Source organism: Panthera tigris, chromosome A3 (assembly GCF_018350195.1).
Source record: "Panthera tigris isolate Pti1 chromosome A3, P.tigris_Pti1_mat1.1, whole genome shotgun sequence".
NCBI lineage: Eukaryota > Metazoa > Chordata > Mammalia > Carnivora > Felidae > Panthera > Panthera tigris.
Genome location: NC_056662.1, coordinates 103,834,126 through 103,852,432, shown reverse-complemented (window position 1 = coordinate 103,852,432; position 18,307 = coordinate 103,834,126). Strand labels below are relative to the sequence as shown.

Below are 18,307 nucleotides of genomic sequence, written 5' to 3'. Positions count from 1 at the left end.
TTTTATCTTGCTGACAATAGCAGAATATCTTAGGAAAATACTTGATTCTCAATTTACTTATTTACGTCTTCCTTTTTTTTTTTTCTTTGTAGAGAGAAAGAGCAAGGGAGAGAGGCAGAGGGAGAGAATCTTAAGCAGGCTCCAGGCTCAGTGTGGAGCCTGATGCAGGGCTCAATCCCATGAACTTGGGATCATGACCTTGCCAAAATCAAGAGCTGGGCCTTCAACTGACTGAGCCCCCCAGGCGCTCTTGATCCTCACTTTACTTCTAACAAGGGAATAAATTAAAAATTCAGAATTCTCAGATATAGTCATCAGTCAAAAGTCTGTCAATCGTCCCTTTTATTTTCTACTGTACATTAAATAATACCAGCTATTATCCACTCTGATAGATTCTGCACTCTGTGAAGTGTTTTTCCTTAGGTTGCTTCAAGAGTCCACACATGAAAAAGCCTTCCCTGCCACTCGTCTGCTCTAAGAAAGGTAGACAAATAGGGTTGTTAGGAGGTGGGGAGTGGTCTGTTTGGCGATCCACCTTCTTGAATATGACTTTAGCTCCCAGGAGAAATGTTTCTTGGTCCCCTGGGATTCATGCTGGGAGAACTAAGTTCCAGACAGCCTTTCAGAATCAAGTCCTCTTCTGGGCTTCACCTAAAGCAACCCGGAAAGGAATGCAGACACCTGGAGTCGAAGTTGCCTAGCGCCTGACCTTTGATAAAATAAAAATATAGGACTGGGCCCAGGGCATACAGGTGTTTTTTGGGACTCAGAATTTCGGGAGTCAGAAGTTCAGAGAGGTGGAATCATATCAAGGCAGACCTTAAATATTCCGAGATTTCATTAAACAGGGAGCTATTTTAGGTCTTGAATAAGGCATTGATGGGCAGGAGAGAGTCATTTAGAAAGACTAGAAAGACTGGCCTAATAGTAGTGTGCAAAGTGTCAGTAATGTGCAAAATGTAATTTGCGACAGAGGCCGTTGATGTTAACCAAATACTGAGGTGCTTTCCTAGCCTCTGGTGCTGGGTTCTGGTTTATGAGATGTGGAGAGAAGGGATGGCCCTTAAAAATGTCCTAAAATACCTCCCAGCTTTCTCTTTCATGATAACCCTAGAGGCGACAAGTTCTAAATGATGAGGATGGAGTAAGACAGACTTGACTCACATCAGATTTTATGTGAGAAAGAAAACTTTACTTGGGGGGTTACTTACTATGGCACCATAGCATAGCATTCCCCTGTTCAATAGTGAAGAGGGAAGAATTCAAATGAGGAAATGACTACTGCAGTAAGGGAGCTGAGATGAGAAAGGTGTAGGCTAGACTGAAAATTCAGAGAAAGGACGAACCCAAGGATATGTTTTACACAGAGAGAACTCGGTAGGTAGAAATGTCATTAATTCGGATAAATATTTATTGAGCACCTATTATGTGCAAGGCACCGTGTGAGATACAAAGACACGTAAGTCACGCCTCCAAGTGCTTACAATCTAGTTGAGGAGAGATTACACGTACATAAATTATGAGACAAACCGTAGAGCATAATGCTTAAAGGAACAGACCTGGAAGGCAGACTTGTATCCAAGACTTGGCTTCACCTTTTCCTAGCTGTGTCACCTTGGGCAAATTTTTCGACACCTCTAAATTTCAGTTTGCTCATCTGTAAAATGAGGATAATAACAGTACCTACTTCTACTTGATAGGGTTGGTGAGAGGACCAAATAATCTACTCTTTGCCGAACTCTCCACTGAGTGCTTACCCCATAATGAGCACTCGGTAAGTGCTAGCTAGCTAGCTAGTCATAGCAGCAGCAGCAGCAGCAGCAGCAGCAGCAGCAGCAGCAGCAGAAGGGACCTACAAGCTAGGACACAAAGCACAAGTTCAGTGCCCAAAAAAGCTCCCAGGGGAAAGGGACCCAGCTATAAAAAGAACCATTCTGGAAGCAACAGTGCGGCCCTGACACAATTCTGCCATCCCTCCCATCCTGGCCTCCGGTTAAAGTGCAGTGATACCTGGGGCCTCAGACAAGAGGCGTGCCTGCGGATCACCTCCTAACATTTATCCTATTGTCTGATAAGCTTCAGCAAAATGTCAACTCTTTAGAGTCACAGCCTCCTTTCCGGCATCCCACATCAGTTCTATAACACAGTAGGTAGCGAGTGTTTATTCACACTGTGGCAGCAGAGATGGAAAAGGGGAGTAGTGGCCAGAATATGTAGAGTGCTCAAATGAGGGATTTGCCTGCTGTGGGAAAGACCAGTCTTGGGTTTCTACGGTGGTCCGCTGACTGAAGCTTCCGCCCAACTCAGTCTATTCCTTGTTTGGCATAACGCCGTTGATGTTGAATGACTGACGATTTCGAACTGAACACTTTGCCACACACGCTGCATTCGAAGGGTTTCTCTCCCGTGTGCACTCTCTGATGTCGCGTAAGCCGGCACCTCTGGCTAAAGGCTTTCCCACATTCGGTGCATTCGTATGGCTTGTCTCCAGTGTGAATCTTCTGGTGCTGCGTGAGGGACGAGCGGTCGAAGAAAGCTTTCCCACACTCGCTGCACCGATAGCGAGGCTCTCCAGTGTGAGCTTTCTGATGTCTGTTCAGTGACGAGACGCCATAGAAGGCTTTCCCACACTCATTACATTCATAGGGCTTCCTGCCAGTGTGGATGAGCTGATGTCGAGTAAGAATACTTTTCTGGCTGAAGGCTTTCCCGCACTGATTACATTCATAAGGACTTTCTCCAGTATGAATTCTCTGGTGTCGAGTAAGGGACGAGCGGTCAAAGAAGGCCTTTCCGCACTCGCTGCATTTAAAGGGCTTCTCTCCGGTATGAATTCGCTGATGGACCGTTAGGGACGACCTGTCGAAGAAGGCCTTCCCACACGCGTTGCATTCGTAGGGGCTCTCCCCCGTGTGAGACATCAGATGTCTGCTGAGACTGCTCCTGTGACTGAAGGCCTTCCCGCACTCGTGACAGTCATAGGGCTTCTCTCCAGTGTGAGTCCTCTGGTGGCGTATAAGCGATGAGTGGTCAAAAAAGGTCTTCCCACAGTTGCTGCATTCCTGGTCTCTCTCCTTAGTGAGAATTTTCTTCAGAGGGCTAGACCCTTGCTGCAAATTTTCCTTCTGGGACAGGGACTTCTTGCAGGTCTGCACCACAGGGCTCCCCTTCCCTGTTTCTGACTCACCCTCCAGGGCATGAGCTTCAAATTTAGGACACAGAGGAACTTTTCTTCCAAGCCTTTCCCTCACTATTCGTCCTGGTTTTTCTTCTTCCGAAGCACCCTGAGGCTCAGGCTTGGTCTCCCAATCTGGAATGGACAGAAAATACAGATGCAGTTTCTTTCCTGGGCTGGGAAATACTACATCAGAAAGAAGAGACACTACGATAAATCGGAAAAGTAGAGTGTGGTGACTGCCTCACTGGCTCGCACAGACACTTGTCCATGCTGGGGAAAGACTGAGACCTGGGAAGGCAGAAGAAAGTAGGGAATAGAACTGACAGTGGACATCTCAGAAAAGAGAAGACTTTCCATTGGGAGCATGGCCAGGATAACTAGGAGACTGCACTGGGTGAAGAGGGTGGTGGGGAATAGGAATATCAAAGGGTGAACGGGCAATGTGACAGACCTGAGAGAACAACATTTGGTGAACAAAGATAAGTAACACTTTAAGGTGTACAGAAAAAAAGTCCAAGCTCGTGGGTGATAAAGAGTAAACACTAAAGCAGAAGATTTGAACGTGAGGAAAAACGTTCAAGCCTCCCTCCCAAGCCTCCCTCCCAAACACCCAAATAACAACCACAAAACAAACCCAAACTCTGCCCAGCCCTGTTCATACACAATTACCTAGAGAGACATTCTCTGGACATTCTCTCTCCTCAGATCCATGAAGATCAACTATCCAAGGCTCATCCCCTCTCTTCAACTGAAAAATGACCTCAGGTCGAGGAACTGGGAGTCCTGCTCATGGAGAAAGAAACAAGCCAGGCACATGATGAAAATACACCACTATTTCAAAGCGTAATCCCAGCCTCAGAGTGCTTCTGAGAGAAAATGCAAAAGGCAGAGGGCACACACCAGGAATACAGAGCGCAAAGTACTGCAAAAGAATGCTCAGAATGGAGGTTCTAAAAGGGACCAAGTAGATGGGGCCCCTGGTGGCTCAATCAGCTAGCGTCTGACTCCAGCTCAGGTCATGATCTCATCACTCTAAGTTCAAGCCCTGATTCGGGCTCTCTGCTGTCAGCATGGAGGCCACTCCGGTTCCTGTCTCCCTCTCCCTCTGCCCTTCCCCATCTCGTGCTTTCTCTCTGTCTCAAAAATAAATAAAAACATCAAAAAAAATTTTTTAAGTTAAAGGAAACAAAGTAGCACTTGGTCAAAACGTTGATAAAATTCATTTGAATTATGTGTTTATTCTTCCCACTGAACTGAATGGGATGTCCCAGCTTTAGCACTGGTAGGATGGGGGGAAAGAGTCCTTGGGTCAGGGAAGATGAGAATCAAAACAGATCATCTTGAGTAAAAACATAATCTTTTTGTTTACCCTTTACTACTAAGCTCTTATTTAAACAAGTGGGTCATGCTCATTGTAGGAAAATTAGGGGTAAGTTGAAGTAAAAAGAAAAATCACCTTTTGTACTTTGTATCTATTTTGAAACTGAAAGATACCTATAGATACATTCTGTTAAAAACTGGGTTATAGGGGCACCTGGGTGGCTCAGTTGGTTAAGCATCTGACTTCAACTCAGGTCATGATCTCACAGCTTGTGGGTTCGAGCCCCATGTAGGGCTCTGTGCTCACAGCCCAGAGCCTGGAGCCTGCTTCAAATTCTGTGTCTCCCTCTCTCCCGTCCCCTTTCCCCACCTATGCTCTGTCTCTCAAAAATAAATAAACATTAAAAAATTTTTTTTAAATGGGTTATAAAATAATCCTGACTTGTAAATTTGATTTTTTTCACATAATAATAAACTTAAATATTATTTTACTTCAATTAACACAGATCTATCTTAGCACTTTAATGGCTACATGAGGTTACGTTGTATGGAATAATCTAATTTATTTAATCTCCTGCTGACAGACATTCAGACTGTTTTTAATGTTTTGCTATTAGCAAACAATGATATGGTGAACATTTTTATATACCAGGGGCTGTTAATCCTATTACTTCCTTGGGACAAATTTCTAGAAGTGAATCTGTCCATTTTTGGTTATTTAAAGAAATAGAACCCATCCTAGAAATAGTCTCGAAGTCTAAACTTTTATTGCACTGGGGGCCCCAAACTGGGAAAGAGACACACTTTCTTACTGGGCCCACGGATCACCTATCTGGTTGTATGCTGATTCTCGGCTGATAAACTGGCCACATCCATGGCCTCCCTGTGGTTTCCTCTTTCTGACCTTTGCTAGGAATTCTATTTTCCCCAATATTTCATCCCACCAAAGCCTGTGACAAAGGCTCAGCAGTCTCCCTTAATGTTCCCTGAACATTTACCTGTTTTTTCCTGTTTGGCCTATTTAAATTCTTGACATGCCTTGCATAAAATCTGTAATGGGACTCCTTTGGCTGCCACCTCCTGCTTATTTTATACTGGTTTCTGAATCTGTACACTCTCCCAGCCTCTTATTCTAGAAGCTCCTGAGAGGTTCTCACTACCTACAGGAGCCTAACTTTACTTCTCACAAATATATTACATCAGCTTCTTTTTTTTTTTTTTTTTTAAGTAAGCTCTACACCCAATATGGGGCTTGAACTCAACAACCCTGAGATCGAGAGCTGCAAGACGTACAGACTGAGTGAGCCAGGCAGGCGCCTCCATCAGCAGTCATTCTTAATTTTCCTTTTGTCACACAGGTCTCTATAATTGCAAAGTGCCTTCTGTGCGCCTCTAAGATTGTATTTAAGATAAATATTCAAAATCAAACGCAGAGTAGTGACCTACTCTGAGGCACAGCCTTGTATTTCTGTGCCCATACTGCCCTCTTTTTAAAGGGAAACACTTCTTCCTCCCCTTCTCTGCTTCTCTGAAAAGAAAATTTCCCTCAGTAAGATAGTCCCTGCCCCCCACCTCCCCCACCAACCCTTCATCCTCTGGATGGAGTTGAGAAAGTTACCTGCCCGATAAGCTGGGGGAAGGACGGGGCATATGTGACTCGGCTTCTTCTGTCTGCCCCTGCTCTGGGGAGGGGGCCCTCTGTATTGCAGGGGCAGGCTGCTGAGCAAGGGAGGCTGGGGTTCCCTTGCCTACGGCTCAGGGAACAAGTCTGTCCAATGCTGCGGTTCATAATTGAGAAGTCCACTGTTGCTGTACATCTTAGCCATAGCCTTCTACCCCTCCATTTTGTCTCTCAGTGCTTCAGAACTCAGGTGGGAGAAGAGGTATCACTTATTAGCCCACGACCCCCCATTAACGCAGTACAGAGTCTAACTTCTTGCGGGAAGCTCTCCTTACCCAATGAGACAATGCTCTTATAGTTTTCCAGCATCACCTCCTTGTAGAGGTCCTTCTGAATAGGGACTAGATGCCTCCACTCTTCATCTGTGAAAATCACAGCCACATCCTCAAATGTCACTGATTCCTGGAAACACAATAACATTCTCCCTTACTCATAACCCTTCTTTTTACATGGACCAGACAAAACAGTCTATAAAGATGACAGCCCCGAGGTTGTGGAGGGAAGGTTAAGGGACATGGTTCTGATAAAGCAGGGCTTTGAAGCACTCGGGGAAAGTGGCATAATTCCCTGAGGCATGAAGTTCTTGGTCGTAATCCCTATATTCACAGCTCAGCCTGTGAATATCAGGGGCTCTTTTTTCATACCTACAGAAAACTTGCAAGGAAAGAACAAAGAATTCCTATGTACCCTCCACCCAGCTTCCCCAAATGTTAACATTTTCCACATTTGCTTTATCTTTCTCTCAGTACATACACATTCTATCTTTCTCCTGAACTTTTTTTTTTTGAGAGAGAAAGCGTGTGCATGCATGCAGGGAAAGAGCAGAGAGAGAGAGAGAGAGAGACAGAGAGAGAGAGAGAGATTGAGAATATTAAGCAGGCTCCATGCCTAGTGCAGAGCCTGATGCAGGGCCTGACATGGGGTTTGATCTCATGACCGTGAGATCATGACCTGAGCTGAAATCAAGAGTCAGACACTTAACCAACTGAGCTACCCAGGTGTCCCTTTCCTGAATGTAACTTGCAAACATGATGCTTCTTTACTCATATTTTATAAAAACAAGGATATTCTCTTGCATAATCACAGTATAATTATGAAAGCCAAGAAAACAGCATTGATATTACACTATAATCTACAATCTTATTCAGATTCCACCAATTGTCTTTTTTTTTTTTTTTTTTTTTTTTTTACAAATCCATAAAATGATGATGTAGATTAGGTTGTCCTTAGAATCCCCTCATTTCACGCTAATGCTTCATGATTCTGCAAGGCTGCATCTTTACCTCCAGTCCTAAAACTCCAGATGAGTCTCCAGTGTGCATGCAGACGTTCTAAGCCAGAGCACAGAATTCAAGACACTGGGCCCTTGGGCAGGAATGGGGCAAGCCACATGTCTCTACCCACACTCATCTCTCTTTAGAACTCTTACCACCTCACTGAGATGCTCTACAACAGGTGTCATTGGCGTAACCCAACACCTCCTGGAATACTTGGGGTCTGCTCTCAGTCTATACGCAGATGCACTAAAGGGAAATAAGGACTAGAACTGTTCCCCAAACCATCCAAGCAGACCTGTACCAACACTTTTTAGTCAAAACCACTCAGCGCAAAGGTCACAGTGTGCCTGGTGACAGGCTACTGGGCACATGTTCAAGGTAAGAAAAGGTCACTGAAGGATACCACAGATCAAATGGGAAAGACACATTCCCTGTGGAGTCCTTCATTCACCTGGTTAGGTTTGATTGAAGAAGCTCCAGGATAGACACAGAAAAGTGGTTACATTCTGGAGACTAACAGAGTATTTCAGAAACACAAAGTCCACCTCACCTGGCATCTGTCAGTTGGAGACACAGCGGCCATTCCCTCCTGTGTGCTCTCCTTGTAGAAAAGAGCAGAGTCCTAATGAGGAAGAGGTACGGGATGAGAAAGTCGGTATGAGAAAGACTAGTCTTGTAGTTTTCTGACCCATAAAGCAGGAAATCTCCAAATACCAGTGAGTCATATGCCCATTCTCATTCCTAATACCCTACAAAAAGGGAAGACAAAGCAAAGCAAGGCCAGGAGCAACCCCACCCCACCCCAGAACTGGAGTGAAAGACCACAGATATTACTATTCAGGATACAATGTGGGACTTGTTTTACTATGATCCCACAGGAGAAATTCTGTTCCTGGGAACCAAGAACGTATTAAGCTTATACTGTATTTATAAGGTCACATTCACTATTGCCCTGATAGCTCCCAGATAAAAAGTCCAAGAAATTTCATAAATGATTATATGGATAAGATGTGTCACGTAAACACCCATAGTCTCTTTAAGAGAAAAATAACCCATTCACGACCCCGTGCTCCAGGAGCAGCACTTGGACAGCCATGTTTTGTTCTGCATGATGTTGCGTCTCATTCTGGGAGCCACATTGATTTAGGTCTCAGGTGGGCAATGTGCAGGTTGACCAGTAGACTGAGATGCAATCTAGCTTGAAAAGGTGACATCCTTCCTCGGGAATGTGAACTAAGAAATGTCAGCACAACAGGTGGGTGATGAGCTGAAAGGATATCATGAGGGACGGAAGTAGCCATAAGGATCAGGGGAGCCCAAGTCACCAAGAAGCAGAGCCAGTGAGTACATGGGAGGCACGATATGGTAAGACTAGACATGGGTCAGGGGAAGAAAAGCCTGCTCACATCAGCAGTGGAGCAAAGACCTACGAGTTTTTTACTGGCTTTGAAGTCCCTCAATTCATGTAGGACCATCTCTGGGCTCCAGTTTGCATATAGACCAGCCTTATTTATTCTTGGATTTCCATAAGACTCTAAACCTCTTAGGCTTTGTGTGAATCCTTATCAGTAAACTCCCTCTACTTGAGTTAGCTGAGTAGGTCTCAGTTTCCCACAGTCAGGAGTCTAATTAAACACAGTTGAATCAAGCATTCTTGGGATTCATGAGTGGTATGGGAAGTGTGGTCCTGGGAAGAAGGAGGAAAAGAGATGGCCCACTGACTATTCTCCTGTAGTCAAGGCAATATATGTTCTGATCTTTGGTATTCATTCATTCGTCCACTAACTAACATTTATTTAGCACCAACTTTTTATACCAAAGACAAAAACTATAGGACACTTTGTCCTCCAAAAGCTTATAGTCTAGAACACAGGACAAAAGAGTAACCCAAACGAGTCACTACAGGATGGATACGTACTATAAAGAGATACCTGATGAGTGTCCATCAGGGGCTTGCCTAATGCAGATAGGAGGCTGTAGGTTCCTTGGCAGAAGCAGGATCTAAGATAAGTTTTGATCTTGGGGGGAGGAGGTGGAACATTCTAGGTAAGAAAAATATCGAGTTTTTAAAAAAAAAACCGAGGAGATGGGTCCTTACACGGAAAAGATTAACAACTGTAAGTAGTTTAGAATGGGAGAAGTCTAGGCTGTGAGTAGTGCTGTAAGGAAAGATGAGACTGGAGAAGTGGGCAGAGGCCAGGTAGATCAAGGACAATTTTGCATGGGCCCATACATAGAAGAAGGACCACAGCCATGGAGACCACTGAGGATTAAACATGGAAGGGTTATCATCAGATTTGTGTTTTAGAAAAATCATTGCAATTGGTATCACAGGCCTTGGAATATAAATACTCTTTGGCTCAGCAACCCTCTCCTAGGAGTTTGTCCTAAGGAAATAAGTGAGAATATATGCAAAGTTTTTCTTAGTCATCAACACTAACCTTTACTGAGGTGTTACATGTGGTAACTTTTTAAGCACTTTACATGTGGTATCTCATTTAATCCTTAAAATACAGGAAAAATTTGAAATATCCTAAGTTTCTACAACAGAAGATATGATTAAATAATTTGTGATCCAGCCCATCCATACACTGTAATACCATTTAACATCATAGTAACCAGCATTTATTGAGCATTTGCTATTCACCAGGCACTGTGCTAAGCACTTTTTTTTTTTTTTTTTTAGTTTATTTATTTATTTTGAGAGAGAGAAAGCACATGCAAGTGGGGGGGGGGGTGCAGAGAGGGAGAGAGAGCATTCCAAACAGGCTCCGAGCTGTCAGCACTGAGCCCAATGCGGGGCTCGAACCCATGAACTGTGAGATCATGACCTGAGTTGAAATCAAGAGTCAGATGCTTAGGGTGCTCAGTCGGTTGAGCAAGCGACTTTGGCACAGGTCATGATGTCAGGGTTCATGAGTTTGAGCCTCACGTCGGGCTCTGTGCTGACATCTCAGAGCCCGGAGCCTGCTTCAGATTCTGTGTCTCCCTCTCTTTCTGCCCCTCCTCCACTCACATCCTTTCTCAAAAATAAAATAAACATTAAAAGAAAAAAACTGACTGAGCTACCCAGGTGGCCCTGCTAAGTACTCTTTCTAAGGATAATTTAATTCCATCCTCATAAATCAATAAGGTAGGTACAATATTACAGATTAGTGAAGTTAAGGCTTTGTAAGAGGCTGAAGTAGAATTTGAACCCAGGTCTGTCAATCAGCTTTTAATCTCTATGCTATGTGATTTTTATTTTCATGAAAAAATAACCACCTAGATAACAGACTAATAGACTAGAATAAAAAATCTGCAAACATATCCAAACATGTAGAGAAGCTTGACTACAACTGAGGTGGCATTACAAATCACCAAGGAAGGGCACCTGGCTGGCTCAGTCACTAGAGCATGCAACTCTTGATCTCAGGGTTGTGAGTTCAAGCCCCACATTGGGGGGAGCCTATTTAAATGGAGCCTATTTAAAACAAAAAGTCACCAAGGAAAAGATCACTAGTGATAAACTGCAAACGACTTAAATGTTCATCAGTAGGATAAACTGTGATTTTATGTGTGTGAGTTTATGTGTATAGGAATATTACACATTGATTAAGATGAATGGAGTAGAGCTGTATGTTAACGATAGAGATAAATCACAGAATTACTGAGCAAAAAATAAGAAAGCTTTAGAATTACTGTGTAGTATTTATACAAAACTTAAAAACAGGTAAATAATATCTATAAAAATCTATATGGGGGCGCACCTGGGCGGTTCAGTTAGTTCAGCATCTGACTTTGGCTCAGGTCATGATCTCGCGGTTCATGAGTCTGAGCCCCATGTCAGCCCCTGTGCTGTCAGCATGGAGCTTGGAGCCTGCTTCGGATTCTGACTCCCACTCTCTCTCTCTGCCCTTCCCCCCACTCGTGCATGTTCTTGCTCTCTCTCAAAAATAAATAGACATGAAAAAATGGAAATAATCCTTAAATATTAAAAAAAAAGTCTATATGGGACAATAAGCACTAAATTGTGAGTTATCCCTGGGGAGGGAGGGATATGGGATTGGTACAGATAACCAGGAGAGTTCAACTTTGTGATGTTTATTTTAAAAAGTTTTTTTTTTTCCTGTGAAAATGTGCAATGAAATTTTTATTTTTATTTATTTTTTAATATATGAAATTTATTGTCAAATTGGTTTCCATACAACATCCAGTGCTCATCCCAAAAGATGCCCTCTTCAATGCTCATCACCTACTCTCCCCTCCCTGCCACCCTAAAAAAGTTTTTCAAACAAATTCACAAATATTAAGAATGCACACTTAGGGGCGCCTGGGTGGCTCAGTCAGTCAAGTGTCTGACTCTTGATTTCTGCTCAGGTCATGATCTCAGTGTTTGTGGAATCGAGCCCTACACTGGGCTCTGCACTGACAGTGCAGAGCCTGCTTTGGATTCTCTCTCTCCCCCCCTCTCCCCCCCCCTCTCTCTCTGCCCTCCCCCACTTGTGCTCTTGCTCAAATATCAATTAACTTTAAAAGAAAAAAAAGAATGCACACTTAAAATTACTTATTTGTGTATGCACATGTGTATAGAAAAAAGACTGAAAGAATATATACTAAAATGTAAATGGAATTTGGTGGAATTGTAAGTGATTTTATTCTATTTCTTACAATTCTTTACATTCTAATTTTTGTTTTTACAAGAGTACGTATTTACTTTGGTGTACAGGAAAAATAACAGGAAGGAAAGGTGGTGTACAGAAAAGTTACAAAGCAGACCCGAGACTGCTACTCTTAGAAAGGTCTACTTGTGAGATTGACCCTTGGCTGGGGTCTGAGAACTTAGATTTTGGGAGGGTTCCCTAAAAGAGAAGGGTGGTCCATTGCCTAAATGATTTGGGTCCATGCCTAAATGATTTGTGCAAACAATGCGGTTTATGCTGGATGCTTGCTTTCCTGCTAGACGCTCTGGAATTTTGGTAGGTGTTAGGCAGAGGGTGCCTATCTGACCTGCCCTCAATAAAAAATAACTTGGGCTCTGAGTCTCTAATGAGCTCTTTTGGGCTGGAACATCACACACATGTTGTTGCATTTTCATTGCTAGAAAGGATGTGTTCTGTGTGACCCCTCCTGGCAAGGAGAGAACACAAGAAAGCCTGCCTATGAATTCCTCCAGATTCTACCTCTCTTCCCCTTACGACCTAGCTGTGCATCCTTGCAAGATCGGTCATCATCTTAGACATGAGTGCAACTATAAGCTGAGTCCCACATCCTTCCGGCAAATCCTTGGATGTGGGGTGATCTTGGAGACCTCTGACACAGGCAGCCATGCCACTCTGGAAGCTGCAGCAGAATGGGACCAGAGGAGGACAAAAATGGAGGTAAGGAAGAACCAGTGAGGAATCTCATAATTGAGTAAAAATGAAGAAAAACTGAACAAAAGCAGTGGCAGCAGAAATGGAAAGAAGGGGAACTACTGACAAGACATGAAGAACAGACAGTAGACTGACTGGAAATGGAGGCCGAAGGTAATGGGAGAGGCAAGGATAACTTAGGACTTCCAGGTCACTCATTTGCACAACGCTGTGCATAATGCTACCATTCGTGGAGATGTGCAATGGAAAAGGTGGTTTGGGGGGAAAGCTAATGAGTACAGCTTGGAGTATTTCGAATTTGAGCTGTTCCCACATCTTTGGATAGGAAAAATCAGGTGACTCTGGATTCACTGGCCAAGTTGTAAAAATTATTATCGCTAAATGAAATAGTTTGAATTTTGAAGGACGGGGAGTTAAATGCTCAAAATAGAAAAATTAATATAAAGTATTAAAAACTGGTTGTAATACAAACAGGGCAATGAGTAAGACTTTAGTTATATAAATAAGTACTCTGTGTTTTTTTCTATTAATTATATGACTACTCACCAAATACAGATGTATCCTTAGGATATATACTTGCACCCATTCATATAAGCATGAAAAAAGAAATCTAGGGAATGGAGGTAAAACCAAGTAATGCCAGAGAGAGGAACTACAAACCCTAAACAGACTAATCAGTACTGAGGTCAGGAAGAAAGAAGAGCATGTACCTCTAATAACGAATCCACTTTAGATTCTAAAAAGGCAAAGTAACCGTGCAGACTTAATCCTTCCTTCCCTAGATGAACCCTCCATCTTGCCTTATTAATGATAAGATCCTAATAAGGTACAGTTTTCAAACACTCTGAAAGACCAGATCAATATACATTTACTAGACAAGGGGTTACTGAACACTGGTTAAGCCAGACTTTAAAAGAATATTACCCTGAGGTGAACACCAGTTTGCATAAATGTGTAAAACCTATGCAAAAGGTAAAAACTAAAAAAAAAAAAAAAAAAAAAGTACTGGAAAGACAAGTTTAATATAACTATAAAAAAAAAAGAATTTGACCTGAGGAGAGATTGGGGTTTGAATCTTGTTAGGAGGAGGCAGAGTGATATATACACAAATGGAAACAGATATGATCAGTAGCCTGCAAGTTGCGTTTAGACAGTAGTCTTTTCCTTGTTTGTTAAGATTCCTCCATTTCCAGGAGGATCTTAAAATATTACTCTTGGGCCCTAGTAAGAAGTCAAAATTAGTATTTAGAGATACAGGACAGTTTAGTCATTAGGTGTACAGACTCTGGCAGGCTGCCTGAAATAAAATTCCAGCTGTGTCTTACTACCTGTATGACCTTAGGCAAGTTTCTCAACCTGTGTCTCAGTTTACCCATCTGTAAAGTTAGAATAATGAAGGTATCTGTCTAATACAGTTACTGTAATGCTTAAATAATACCTATAAAGCATACAGAATAATGTGCTAAGTGTTAGCATTAGCTAAAAGTCATGTTATAATCCTAGGAAGGTAGAAATAATGAAAAGACTAATTACAACGAAATTATAATTACAATGTTTTTGAGTAGGTTTAAGTATAAGTGTAGTAACAGCTTTGGAATCAAAGTATTTGAATGTTTCCAAAGCATTTGAGCTTTTCAAACAAATTAGTTGAACTACATCTGAAATTGTAGTTGAAACTGCTCAGTGTTTAAATGCTTAAAGATAATTTTTTTTTTAATTTTTTTTTAACGTTTATTTATTTTTGAGACAGAGAGAGACAGAGCATGAACGGGGGAGGGTCAGAGAGAGGGAGACACAGAATCTGAAACAGGCTCCAGGCTGTCACCACAGTCCAAGCTGTCAGCACAGAGCCCGACGCGGGGCTCGAACTCACGGACCGTGAGATCATGACCTGAGCCGAAGCTGGCCGCTCAACCGACTGAGCCACCCAGGCGCCCCTTAAAGATAATTTTCAAAGTTTCATTTATTAGATTATGACTTTCATAAAGTGAGCATTGAAAAATTACAAATGATGGGGAGCATAAAAGCTCCCCCAGCCATTAAGCAACCAGTCAATACTCCCCCAGGGTGCTCATTATCTGTGGGCTCCCTGCCAGGCTGACTTCCCTCCTGGGCAGTTGCTTCAGTAGGCTCTCGGTGAAATTCAAGGCTCCCCAAATCCACCAAATTCACGTGGAGTTACTTCTGTTCTCTCTTGTCCTCTTCCCGGTTCTCAGAGTATTTCTGGAGAAAAAACTCCCCAAATTCTTACTCTAGATCTTCAAATAAGCCCTTGTCTGGAAAGCTTTTAGTGTTCCCATCCTTGCTCCATAGCTACCATTCAATTTCAGTAGAACACTCACTCACAAAAGAGTTCCAGAGGAGGCGGGTCTGTGTGGTAAAACGCATTCCACAGGCCTTTAATTATCATCTGTAAAGGCTTGGGCATATCACTTAAGCTAAAAGTTGACCCCCAGTTGTTTAATACCTACTTCTCAAAGTAGTTATAAATATTGAATGAGATAGTTAATGGAAAGCATTTATTTTTCTGTCTGTTCAACAAGCGAAAGTTGCTTTCCTTGCTACTGCCCAACACCAACCCATTCATCCACTCATTCATCCTACCATTCAACAAATATGTCCAGGCACCTGCTATGTGCTAGGTAGCATGGGATGTGAGGACAACGAAACAGAAATGTCTGTCTCCGGGACTTTACCTGAGTGTCCCTCTGACTGTGTCCTACTTTCTTTCCACTACTGTTGCCTCTTAGAATCTGCTCCCTGCTCCCAATCTTTCTTTCTCCACCATCTCCCACCTCACCAATAGCTTCAATTCCCACATCTTCAAACAGTACAACCCTTCATCTATCTGAAACTATCTCCACCAAATCCCATGGCCTCTCTGTAGCAAGGGTTCTCATTTGGGTTTTCCTTTCATGATCAATCTTGGTAACATATACCTATCAATGCCACCTACTCTTCTTGAATCCATTATCCTGCTCTTGCTACCCCTCACATCCTGAAACTGCACGCTCAAAACTTACTAGTGCATTTCTGACCTCTAATTCTGATAGTCCTTTTCTCCTTAACTTTAATTCTTGCAGCTTTTGACTGTCCTGACAAGTTCCTGCTTCTTCAAGTGGTGACTGTAGTTGCTATGATACTGCATTAGCCTGACTTTCTTCCTACCAATAAAACTGCATCTCTGTGTGCCTCTTTTTCCCAGTCTTGCCCTGGAAACAAGGACACTGCCCAATGCTCAGTCTCTGTACAATGCTCTTCTTGCTATCCCTCAGAAAGTCCATCCAGCTGGCATTCCATTTTCCACCTCTACAGAGATGGCTCCCAATCTAGTCCCAATCCCTCTTCCAAACCCAACTTGCGTTTCCAAATGACTCAAATGTTGAATCTGGCATTCTGCCAGCACCTCAAAACCATCTTCCCCTATGCAACTCCCCAATCAGCCCCTCTCTTTCTATTGTGCTATTATTTTCCAGATGCCCCCAATTCAAACTTTTACCTTTGTTTCCTTTCAAATCATTAGTCACCAGATAGATCCCTTGACGCTTCTTCTGCATTGTCATTTTTATCCTTCCCCCGCCACTGACACCATAATTCAGGTCCCTAACAACTTGCATCAGGATTACTTTGCATTCCTAACTGGCTCCCTGCCACTAGTCCCTTCCTCTCTCTAGTCCTAGATATGACCTCTAGAATTGGTGTCCCCAAATAGTTTTATTCCTGTCAGTCTCCGGATCAGTACCATAAAATCCACCCTGCCTACTTGGTTTTGTCCTGATTCTCTAGGTCATCACACCAGTATACTTTTCTCCCACTATTCTTGACACTTCACTTCAGTTAAAGTCAGTTCCCTCTCAAATCTGACTAATGATTTGCTACTTAGTCCTTGTTTGTTTGCTTTTTTGCCACCTCAGATCCTACCTCCTCCTTGAAAGGGCCCCTCTTCAAGGCCCCTAGCAACTAAAGAATGATATTAAAGCGTTCATTTTGCCATTCATTCCTTTGAACTAAGAAAAGATTGTATATGATGTTGACAGCTGAAACAGACACATTAGGCATTAAGGTAGCTTTAATTATTGGTTTAATGGATAACCATATATGTCAAACCAAGAGCTTTAAGGACTGCATCTCAGACTCGATTCACTAATATTCTTCTTTTAAATCGAGGATATCTTAGAGGTGTACTTATTTCGAGAATTAAACTTGTCAATGAACTACATAATAACCATAGGTTTCAACAATGGATTCCAACCGCTTAAAAGTTCAACTGCCATGGTTAAAATCAAGTAAAAATGTTCAATGATGTAGTCTAAAAAATGAAGTATCTATCCTTAAATGGGAGCCTCATACGAAGGCCCAAGGCAGGGGGCTAAACGAGACAATCTGAGACTCTTTCTGGGAAAGAGGGAAGGGGCGGAGTGGGCGATTCTATGAATTTAGTGTCAATTTCCACCCGTATTTATTAAACACCCATTATGGGAAGAAGAACGAAAAGAGCGGAGGAAGGCTCCAAACTTCCAACCTGAAAGTTGGGATCTGGCATATAGTGGATCTATGCTGAAAGACCACTCGTAACAGTGCCCACACTCCCCGGAACACATGCACACATAGCGGGCGAGGGGCAACTTTCCGTCCGCCCCTCTCCGAGCCGGGACGTCCACACACACAGACACACTCCGCAAGCTGGCTCCGTCCGCGTCACCCCGTTCTGTTCCCACAGCACCTCCCCCAAGTTCTCAGTGTTCCCTTCTCTCGGCCGCTGCGCTCACTCCGCATCTCGAAGACAAACACCCCCAGCCCTCACCTCCGGCACAGAGTGCTCGGGACCCAGGAAGACGGCGCCTCTTCAGGTCCGGAAAACAATGCGCCTGCGCAAAGCCTCTGACGTTGGCGCTCCCAATCAATGTTCGGCCTTCTCACAAACTCCATTCCCCAGAAGTCTCAGCGGCCAGCGCGCTTCAATATGACGTATGAAATTCCGCGCAAGCGCGTGTTTCTGAGAAAAAGGCTGATGGCTCTGAAGGTGTTTAGTCCCAGCGTTCCGGCAGCCGTAGTCCGGGTCGGGGGAGAACGGTTGAGGATGTAAAGGAGGCTTATGTTCACCCTGGAAATACTGCCTACGTGTGATGTCACGTCCCTCCAGTCCTCCGATGGAAGGGCCGTCCGAAGAAAATGTGTGGGATCTTTGGGGCCCGTCCCTACCCTTCGTTTTCACTGCCCGGGAAGACCAAGAACGAGTCTCCTGGCGCTTCGAAGAGGCTTGTTTCCGCTTCATCTTGTCCACTTTCAGGGATTTGGTTCTGAAATTTGGGCCGGAGAGATAGAGAATTCGGTTCTGAGGACGAGGCTGCGCCTGAGGCAGAGGATGCACATTTTTGCGCCCTAAGTGGAGAGCCCAGGATACACGTCTATACAAACTGGGCACCCGGGCAGACTACCGACAGTTTGAGCGCACACCAGCCTGCCTGCCTTGGTACTGCTAGAGGGCCCTGGGTGG

The 18,307-nt window shown here is 43.5% G+C and overlaps 1 protein-coding gene across 1 annotated transcript in view; it reads right to left on the bottom strand.

Annotated features, from left to right (window-relative positions):
• ZNF2 (zinc finger protein 2) overlaps positions 1–17,749 on the bottom strand; it is a 36,671-nt gene extending 18,922 nt beyond the window's left edge. The window contains exons 1-5 of the mRNA XM_042979847.1: positions 17,615–17,749; positions 8,007–8,078; positions 6,455–6,581; positions 3,848–3,961; positions 2,314–3,310 (exon numbers count right to left, since the gene is read on the bottom strand). Of these exons, the coding sequence (XP_042835781.1) occupies positions 2,314–3,310; positions 3,848–3,961; positions 6,455–6,581; positions 8,007–8,039 (1,271 nt within the window). The 5' untranslated portion in view covers positions 8,040–8,078; positions 17,615–17,749. The remainder of the gene's footprint in view (positions 1–2,313; positions 3,311–3,847; positions 3,962–6,454; positions 6,582–8,006; positions 8,079–17,614) is intronic.
• Positions 17,750–18,307: the final 558 nt, after the last annotated feature.